The sequence below is a fragment of the Bufo bufo genome, chromosome 6, assembly GCF_905171765.1.
Source record: "Bufo bufo chromosome 6, aBufBuf1.1, whole genome shotgun sequence".
In the NCBI taxonomy this organism is placed as follows: domain Eukaryota; kingdom Metazoa; phylum Chordata; class Amphibia; order Anura; family Bufonidae; genus Bufo; species Bufo bufo.
The window spans coordinates 119,604,781-119,614,983 of NC_053394.1; the positions used below are offsets into that span (position 1 = coordinate 119,604,781).

The following is a 10,203-nucleotide window of genomic DNA, read 5'->3' on the forward strand; positions in this document are numbered from 1 at the left end:
CCGTTCAAATAGATGAGGTAAGTATGATTTTTTTTTACCGCCATTTCAGGGAAAATCTATACGTTACCACGAAGCACAAGGAAATTCGGCTTAATGGTGAATCTGTTTTTTCCTGAAATTTGGATCGAAGTCCACTTCGTGAACTTCCATTTGCTCTACACTACTGTCTGTCTGTAATTTTGGGATAAGTTGTCCAGAAAAAAAAAAAATTATTGGGTTGGCAACCCTGCCCGCCGATCAGCTGTTCTGAAACTACCACTCCCAGAATGCTCCATTCACTTCTATGGGAATAACAGCAAAGCCGATGTGCATACTGGGAGTGTAGTTGTAGTGCCGAAGGTTGCTGACCTCTTGTCTATATAATAATTTATCAGAACAATGCTGACACCTGGTGGTGCATTGTATGCATTGCAGTATATTAAGAATTACTATCTCTCTTTAATTCTTTATTAATAATCCAAAATTTAAAGTGGTTTGTCTCAGATTAGAAAATGGGTCCCTCTTATTTTTGAAAACCGCACCACTCCTGTCCATAGGCTGTGCCTGGCATTGCATTTACTTAACTAGAGGCTGAATTGAAATGTCAGATACCGAGTAGCAAACAGACTGGGGTACGCTTACTAAGACTGGCTTCTTATGCCAGTCTTAGTTTCCCCCCTGCGCTACTGTAAGACCTGTCTAATACGCCTATTGGTAAATGTTAGTAGACCCGGCCCTCGATATGGCCCCACTCTGCCCCTGCCCCGTCTAACATGGTGTAAATACTGTCGCACGGCCAGTTAAAAAAAATTGACTTGCGACTATTTTTCCGACTAAAATAGTTGTAAATCCCTTAATAAATGGCCCGCACTGACTTTTCTGCACCAGGACTAACATGTCGCATCGGCAAGAATACCCCCCCTTGAGAAAACCTGCGTACGCGGCGGGTGCCAACCTTCAATTAGCTATATCTGCTGACACAAGGCTATATGGTTACATTCCAACCTGCTGGGAACACCTATTTTATGGGATGGCTGTAAATTCTCTGTTTGTTACAGATAAGTGCAGGAATTTTACAGCGGGGTAAAGAGCTGATGATGTATAATACCTGAATACATATCGAATTGTAAATGGTTCAAAGGTTTTCATTGGCAATCTACAGGAATCACTATATTATGGCACAAAAACCTGAGTCTGGAAAGCAGTGTAAGGGCTCATGGACACCACCATACATTTGGTCCATATCCGATCCTCTTTTTTTGTGGATCGGGTGCGGACACATTCATTTCAATGGGACCACAAAAGATGCAGACAGTGGGCTGTCCACATCCATACATCAGCAAAAAGAGACAGAACATGTCCTATTCTTGACCGTTTTGTAGACAAGGATAGGACATTTGTACTGAAGTTTGAAAAAAAAAAAATGGTGGAATGTACACAGCCAGGATCCGTGATTTGCGTATCGCAAAACAGATACGGTTGTGTGCATGAGCTCCAGAGTAAAGCGCCTGGTCCCTCCACCTACCCTGTGCCATTTGTAATAACGGTGCCATAGGTGGCAGAGGGACCTTTGTCGTCGTCCCCCCTCAGGCATCAGGTGCAGCTGATATGTCTGCGCCCCTATAGCGCCAACGTAATAAGACGTCTGTGCTTCTCATGTGGGTCAAGATATGGGATATTGTGCTGGTAAAAGGCCCCTTTAACTTCTCCTTGGTTGCAGGAAGCTGTAAGATGTGGCATCCACAGAACAGTACATGCAGGAGAAGTCGGGCCCCCAAGTGTTGTGAAGGAGGTAAGAATAGAAAGTAAAGAAGGGAACGGAGAGGTAAATGGTGTGTGGGACGTATCGGACCTGACCGCTCCTTTGGTGACACTGTGATGTATTGTATTCCAGGCCGTGGAGGTGCTAAAGGCAGAAAGGATTGGACACGGCTACCACACCATAGAAGACCCGCACCTATACAAGGAGCTACTCAATAAGAAGATGCATTTTGAGGTGTGTAATGTATTCACAATCATGGACTGTCATAAGTAATGGCATCTCTGCAGGAGCACCGACACGCAGGGCGTCCTCTTTCTTTAACCCTTTTATGACCAGGGGATCATTTGGGCCTTTGTGACCAGAGCAAAATTTCGCCTTATGAAGCTAAATTTTCCCCATTTCTCCATGTATCCTTAAAATGTTTTGTTTCCTCCTAATAATTATGACCAGTGGGAAATAGGTTAGGACCACCAATTCCTCATGGACGTATTTACGGATGCCATCATGACTCTGTGATGACATCGGACCGGGAATACATCCATGACGGATCTGTGTTTGGTCCGTGTTGTCATCCGTATTCATAGTTACATCGTTAATAAAAAAAAAGACATAGGTCCATCAAGTTCAACCAAGGGATGGGTGGGGACGTCAATGCCAAAAAGGATTGTACTAATTGTAAAACCACTGATGTGTGAATACTCCCATTAACGTCCATGATTTACTAACATGTGAAGGAGGCCTTAGGCCTATAAATTGAAGCGAAAAAAAAGAAGCAGACATGCAGTTCTTTAGTCTGCGATGCCGATTGATGTCTAAAGGCAGGTTTACACCGCACAATGTTACAGCCGATTGTATTGACATGCAGCAATGTCCTTCACGGTATGAGGACGAGGGATCGCTATTGCCATCCCTCGTCCTCATACAGAACCATTGTTTCTGGGCAGCAGATCTCGGTTTAGACAGCACGATCTGCTGCTCAGAAGTCATAATTGGTGGTGCCTGCACGAATGACAGAATCATCTGATGAGTGTTGCTCGTTCATCGGGGGCACATTTAGACGGGCAGATTGTCAGGAATGAGCATTCACAGGAATGGTCATCCCAATAATTGGCCCAAAAATTGGGCCTTGTAGATCCATCTTAAGGGTCTGTGAAAACCACTGACAACACAGATGGCACCTATTGGAAGGAGATGCTCCAGAAATCCCTTTTTTAGTCTAGCAATCCACGTGGAATATGGATGACATACAGTGTAGATGGATTGTCACACACACACACTCCAAAATGGTATCAATAAAAACTACAGATCATCCAACAAAAAATGAGCCCTCACACAGCTCAGTAAAGTTAAATATAAAAAAGTTATGGGGTGACAGAGTATGGTGACGTAAATAAGAAAAGAAAATAGTTATTTTTTCTTGTTTTTTTTCAACGTTTGCATTTCTTTTTTTAAGTATTTAAACACGAGAAAACAATATAATTGTGTTATCCTTGTAATCGTATTGACCCGGACATTGAAGGTAAAATCTAAAAATGAAACCCATAAAACTATGGCTAAATTACATTTTTTTCCAACTCCACACAAATTGGAATTGCTTTTCCAGCTTCCCACAAAATTGTATGCCTCATAACATGGTGGCATTACAAAGTGCAACTTGTCTCGCAAAAAACAAGCCCTCATACAGCTACGTGAACGGAAAAGGGAACGGAACAAAAAAAAGTTATGGGTCCTGGAAGGTGTGGAGTGCAAAATGAAAACAAAAAAAATTGCTGGCTCCTTAAAGGGGTTGTCTCACTTCAGCAAATAGCATTTATTATGTAGAGGAAGTCAATACAAGCCACTCACTAAGGCTCAATTCACACCTGAGCGTTTTACAGCGCGTTCCTACGCGCTGTAAAACGCTCAACAAGGAGAAACCAATGCTTCCCTATGGGAATGGTTCTCACCTGGGCGTTTTACAGCGCGTACGATCGCGCTGTAAAACGCCCGACGCTCACACAAGTACAGGAGCGTTTTTTTGGGCGCTTGTCGCGCGTTCCCGTACTATAGACTTTCGGGAACGCGCGACACTGTGTGTACGCTTGTCTCTGTATGCGCGTTTGTAAACGCCCGTACAATCGCGCATACAGAGCGCTCCTTTGAGAACGCTCAGGTGTGAATTGAGCCTAAGGCTGGGTTCAGACCTGAGCGTCCTTGATATGCGCGTTTAACGCGCGTTTTTGTCGCGCGTTTTTATGCGCGTTTTTTACAATAGTAGACGCGCGTTTGTGTGATTGACTGCAGTGTCCTATGGCCACAAACGCGCGTCAAAACGCCCCAAAGAAGCTCAAGAACTTGTTTGAGCGTAGGGCGTTTTTCAGCGCGTTCAAACGCGCTGTAAAACGCTCAAGTGAGAACCAGGGCCATAGGGAAGCATTGGTTTTCATGTGTTGAGCGTTTTACAGCGCGTTTGAACGCGCTGTAAAACGCTCAAGTGTGAACCCAGCCTCAGGCTACTCTCACTTAGGCGTTTTGGCTTTCCATTTGTGAGATCCGTTCAGGGCTCTCACAAGCGGTCCAAAACGGATCAGTTTTGCCCTAATGCGTTCTGAATGGAAAAGGATCCGCTCAGAATGCATCAGTTTGCCTCCGTTCCGCTCTGGAGGCGGACACCGAAACGTTTGGTGTCGTCTGACGAAACTGAGCCAAACGTATCTGCTCTGACACACAATGCAAGTCTATGGGGACGGATCCGTTTTCTATGACACAATAGAAAACGGATTCGTCCTCAATTGACTTTCAATGGTGTTCAAGACGGATCCGTCTTGGCTAGGTTAAAGAGAATACAAACGGATCCGTTCTGAACGGATGCAGACGGTTGTATTATCTGAACGGATCCGTCCATGCAGATCCATGACGGATCCGCACCAAAGGCGAGTGTGAAAGTAGCCTAATGTGTTGTTATTATCTACATAATAAATGCCACTTGCTGAAGTGAGACAACTCCTTTAAGGGGTTAAGAAGCCGTTTTCCGACAGGTGCAATATGTAGAATATAATCCTGTCAATACTTTTTGGAAAAGGATGGGGACATTATAATACACACTGCCACTGCTATGTGAATGGAAAATTAAAAGAGTTATGGCTCCTTGAAGGTGGGGAATGCAAAATGAAATGTGCTGCTCCGCTTATCATCAGAATGGGATAGAAGACGTAGGGATAGTGAAGCGTACAGTGTAGTATGAGCCTATTGTGCAGTACTACTGTACAATCACGTCATCATTTATGTATCTTTCTCTAAAAGCTTGAAATGTCCATTGACCCTCTTCTTCTGTACTTCATAGACTTGTCCATGGTCCAGTTACCTCACCGGGGCCTGTGACCCAGACTTCACCAAACATCCTGTGAAACAGTAAGTCCTGCAGCTTCATGGCTAGTGAATGCCGCAGTCATGTGTAGGAAGTGCACTGTATTACCACCATATCGTGTCTACATATACACATACAGCTATTCAGTGTCCGATACATATAGACCCTACATGACACAGCCAGTACAGTGCAAATATAACTGCTATATAGTGGCATGTAAAAGCTTCTACACAGTGCCCAAACATTACCACTAGAGATGAGCGAATTCCATGTTATGAAATTCTTTCACGCTTCGTTTACTGGTAAAAGGTGAATTGCGCTATGGATTCCGTTACCATGGACCATAACGCAATTCTATGACGGAATGCCTTTAGAGCCATTCCGTTATTCATGCCGTCATAATAGAAGTCTATGGGCTGCATAACGGATACGCCCCGTTTCTGTTATGCAGGAGAGGACTCCCCTGCATAACAGAAACGGGACGCATCCGTTTTGCAGACCATAGACTTCTATTATGAAGGCATGAATAACGAAATGCCTTTAAAGGCATTCCGTTATGCATTCCGTCATAAAATTACGCTATAGTCCGTGGTAACGGAATCCATAACGCAATTCTGCTTTTACCACCAAACGAAGCGTGAACGAATTTCAAAATATGAAATTCGCTCATCTCTAAATACCACTTTGCAGTGCTATACATAACCTAAATAATACCGCCAGAAACCTTACTGAACTGGTCACATAAACTAGAGGGAAAAGATTAAACGCAATGGCGTCTATGACACGGGGATCAAGGTAGTGAATAGTGGAAGTTCTATGGCATCTGTTATACCGTTTTGTGTAGTATGGCGGCATGTTTAAATACACGTGAGACGTTTCTCCCTTTTCTGCAGATTTATGAAAGACAAAGCAAACTACTCCCTGAACACAGACGACCCGCTGATCTTCAGATCCACTTTGGATGTGGATTATAATATAGCAGCTAAACACATGGGCTTCACTGAAGATGAATTTAAGCGAGTGGTAAGTTGGGCCTCCATATTATGTATATAGCAGTAAATATAAATCCTAGTGTCGCCCTCATATGTCGGGTTGTTAAAAATTCCATCCACTTTTTTTTTTAATGCTGTATACGGTAAGTTTCAGGGCTCATGCACGCGATCATTTGGATTTTGCAGTCCGCAAAAAATACAGATGACGTCCGTGTGACACCCTTATCGCATCCGTTTTTTTTTTTTTTGCAGATCCATTGTAACAATGCCTATCCTTGTCTGCAAAACGGACAAGAATAGGATACGTTCTATCTTTTTTGCGGAACATCCATGCGGACATACGGAAGCGGAATGCACACGGAGTCATAAAAAACGTAACGGACGCGGAAAACAAATACGTTCGTGTGCATGAGCCCTCAGGAAAAGCTGCGTGACAACCAATATGGCAGTCATTAGAGCTTTTACAGACTCAGGAAAGGCAGAGTCATAGTCTGGAGAATCTAGTAATGGAGCTCATGTGTATCACAGAAAAACCCTTGCGTTGCGGGAAAAGATGCAGGATTTTTCCCCGCGAGTGCAAAGCGTTTTAATGCGTTGCATGCGCATGAGAAAAATCGGCATGTTTGGTACCCAGACCCGAACCCGGACTTCTTCACAGAAGTTCGGGTTTGGATTAGGTGTTGTGTAGATTTTATTTTCCCTTGTATATGGTTATAAGGGAAAATAATAGCATTCTTAAACGGAATGTTTAGTAAAGTAGGGCTGGAGGGGTTAAAAAATAATAATTTAACTCACCTCATCCACTTGTTCGCGCAGCCCGGCTTCTCTTCTTTCTTCTTCTTTGAGGAAAAGGACCTGTGGTGACGTCACTGCGCTCATCACATTGTCCATCACATGATCCATCACCATGGTGATGGACCATGTGATGAGCGCAGTGATGTCACCACAGGTCCTTTTCCTCACAGATCATCAAAGAAGAAGAAAGAAGAGAAGCTGGGCTGCGTGAACAAGTGGATGAGGCGAGTTCAATTTTATTTTATTTTTTTAACCCCTCCAGCCCTATTTTACTAAGCATTCTGCATTAAGAATGCTATTATTTTCCCTTATAACCATGTTATAAGGGAAAATAACAAAGTTCGGGTCCCCATCACGATCATCTCCTAGAAACCTTGCGTGAAAATCGCACTGCATCTGCACTTGCTTGCGGATGCTTGCGATTTTCACGCAGCCCCATTCACTTCTATGGGGCCTGCGTTGCGTGAAAAACGCACAATATAGAGCTTGCTGCGATTTTCACGCAACGCACAAGTGAAGCGTGAAAATCACCGCTCAAGTACACATCCCCAAAGAAGTGAATGGGTCTGGATTCAGTGCAGGTGCAATGCGTTCACCTCACGCATTGCACCCGCGTGGAAAACTCGCCCGTGTGAAAGAGGCCTTAGGGTACTTTCACACTTGCGTTGTTTGATTCCGACAGGCAGTTCCGTTGCCTGAACTGCCTGCCTGATCAGGCAAACTATGCAAACGCATGTAATTTTTTCTGACTGATCAGGATCCTGATCACAAAAATGCCTGATCAGTCAGAAAAATGCATTGCATTACCGGTTCCGTTTTTCCGGTGTTATCAGGCAAAACGGATCCGGTATTTATTTATTTTCACATTTTTAAAAGGTCTGCGCCTGCGAAGACCGGAATACCGGATCCGTCAATGCGCCAATTTGAATGCCGGATCCGACACTAATACATTCCTATGGAAAAAAAATGCTGGAGCCAGATCCGGCATTGGTTCAGTTTTTTGGACCGGAGATAAAACTGCAGCATGCTGCGGTATTATCGCCGTCCTGAAAAGTCAGAAAGGGTTCTCCTGTTTTTCCAAGGCCTCATGCACATGACTTTATCCAGTTTGGTATAAGAATAGGACATGTCCTATAATCTGCGGAATCGCCACATGGATGCGGAGATGTGTGCTGGCCGCACATTTTCGGCCCAGAGAAATTAATGAGTACGTGTGTGATCTGCAAAAAAATGCGGATCGGACGTGGAAGAAAAATGTGGTGGTGTGCATGAGGCCCAAGTCAGGAGTTTTTTTGTATTTCCTTACGTGACATGGATGCTTGGCTCACCCTTCTCTCTGATTTCAGAACATCAATGCAGCAATGTCCAGCTTTCTACCAGAGAAGGAAAAGAAAGAACTGGTTTATAAATTATATGAAGCGTATGGCATGGTGCTGACTACAGGGCTTTGAGCAGATTGTACCAAAGGGACGCCGGAAGTTGCTGTCATCAGACCACATTTTAAGGGTGGGAATAGCTGTACAACAGGCCACCATGTATAAGATTAAAAAGGGGACCTCTTGTTATTTGAGAAACAGCACCACTCTTGTCTCTAGGCTGTGCCTGGTATTGCAACCCAGTCCGATTCACTTAAATACTGCAATACTAAACGCAGCCATGGACAAGGGTGGCACTGTCTCTGACAGACAAAGAAACAGATTTCGTAATCCTGTGCAACTCTTTAAAATGTGGGATGTTGACGGGCCTGGACATTATGGCATCAGCCTGAAGACGATGGACTTCCTGAAGCAGGGCAGGTCTTCCTAATTGCACTGTTACTATACCATTATTACAGTATATATACAGCCTTATCTTCTGTTCCCAACTGTGGCGCTACAAAGAATGGCGGGGAGAAGATCCATCCATACTGGATTATAACGCCCCCATGAAAGGCCTATAATTGGCGGAATGAACATATAGGACAATGTAATTGCTGCCATCTGCTGGACTGGAGGAGCTCTCATCTTTACTTATGGGAAAATGTGTATGCGCAAAACCTAGGCTTATAGGACCAGCAGTATATAGCGCCTGCGGAGCGGGTCCTGGAGCATGGAGGACAGTAACCTATTACCTCACAAACATCAGCGCTCTTACCACAAAGTGACATCCTGCTGAAGAAATATTCTAATGGGATCGTCATTTCTGTAATAAATATGCATGACAATGCCTGCTATACCAAAAACCAAATAGAAACTTTTCTGTCAATTTTCCAACCAGTGTTTTTGTACTTCTTCGCACGATACGACTGTACAGATAGTATTTTGTATTGTTTATTACTCCAAAGGCAAGTGGTGGCGAAGAGGGTGTGGTTTGCTGTGCAATAATTACCTGGGCAGAACTGGTGCCATTCTTCACGCGAGAGTACTCCCCCAACACGTCCAATGCAGGGAAATGGTAACAGCAAGTTATTCATTTATCCATAAACTTCAAGAAAGGAATAAGGGCTCGTTCACACGACCGTTGGTGTCCCGTGCTGTGAACCGCAAATTGCGGTCCGCAATGCACGGGCACCTTCCGTGGGGCAGGCGCATGGGGACCGTAGACCCATTCACTTGAATGGGTCGGCGATCCCTCCGTTCCGCAAAAAGATAGAGCATGTTCTCTCTTTCCATTTCATCCAACATGACGGCCCACAATGAGATTGACCCTTGACCTCTGTAGGGGCAGGAACACATGAAGAGAGTTTAAATTCCCCCCACCCCTCCACCTCCTCAGTGCTTTCCTGCCCCTACAGGGGCCAACATGTGGAGAGAGCCCTCCTGTCAGGAGGGCTGTGACAACGAACTCAATATAGTTTTTTTACAGGAATCTCCTGCTGTCCTCCCGCGGCAGGGGCTAAGGCTGGACAGCATGGAGCAACAAGGACCCTCGTCCCGGCTTATGCTGGGGCCTACGGTCCTCCCTTACCTCTAGACCTCCTTCCTCCCATCGGGAAGCAGTCCGGGGTGCCGGCTTAACATGGAGGTTCGTGCGCTGTGTTAAGCGTCCTCCCTGCAGTCACGTGACCGGCCAAGGGAGTAGGTGCGGCGCATGGAGCGCGAACATTAGGCCAGCCCTGGAGTCATTAAAGCCCATTCCACTAGGGCCACTGCCTCCTCTTGGGCTGAGAAAGGAGGTGTCTCACTGGACCAGATCTGTAGGGCTGCAACCTGGTCACGTGTAAATACCTTTGTGCAACACTATCGTCTTAGTCTTCCGGACTCGAATTAGACTCTTTTTGGCCGGAGGGTTTTACAGGCGATATCCCCACCCACTTAGTCACTTGTTACCTCTCATTGTGGCCGTCGTGG

The 10,203-nt window shown here is 45.0% G+C and overlaps 1 protein-coding gene across 1 annotated transcript in view; it reads left to right on the forward strand.

Annotated features, from left to right (window-relative positions):
• Window positions 1–9,123, forward strand: part of ADA (adenosine deaminase) — a 78,865-nt gene extending 69,742 nt beyond the window's left edge. Inside the window, exons 7-11 of the mRNA XM_040435795.1 lie at window positions 1,700–1,771; window positions 1,874–1,975; window positions 5,064–5,131; window positions 5,981–6,110; window positions 8,221–9,123. Of these exons, the coding sequence (XP_040291729.1) occupies window positions 1,700–1,771; window positions 1,874–1,975; window positions 5,064–5,131; window positions 5,981–6,110; window positions 8,221–8,325 (477 nt within the window). The 3' untranslated portion in view covers window positions 8,326–9,123. The remainder of the gene's footprint in view (window positions 1–1,699; window positions 1,772–1,873; window positions 1,976–5,063; window positions 5,132–5,980; window positions 6,111–8,220) is intronic.
• The last annotated feature ends 1,080 nt before the right edge of the window (window positions 9,124–10,203 follow it).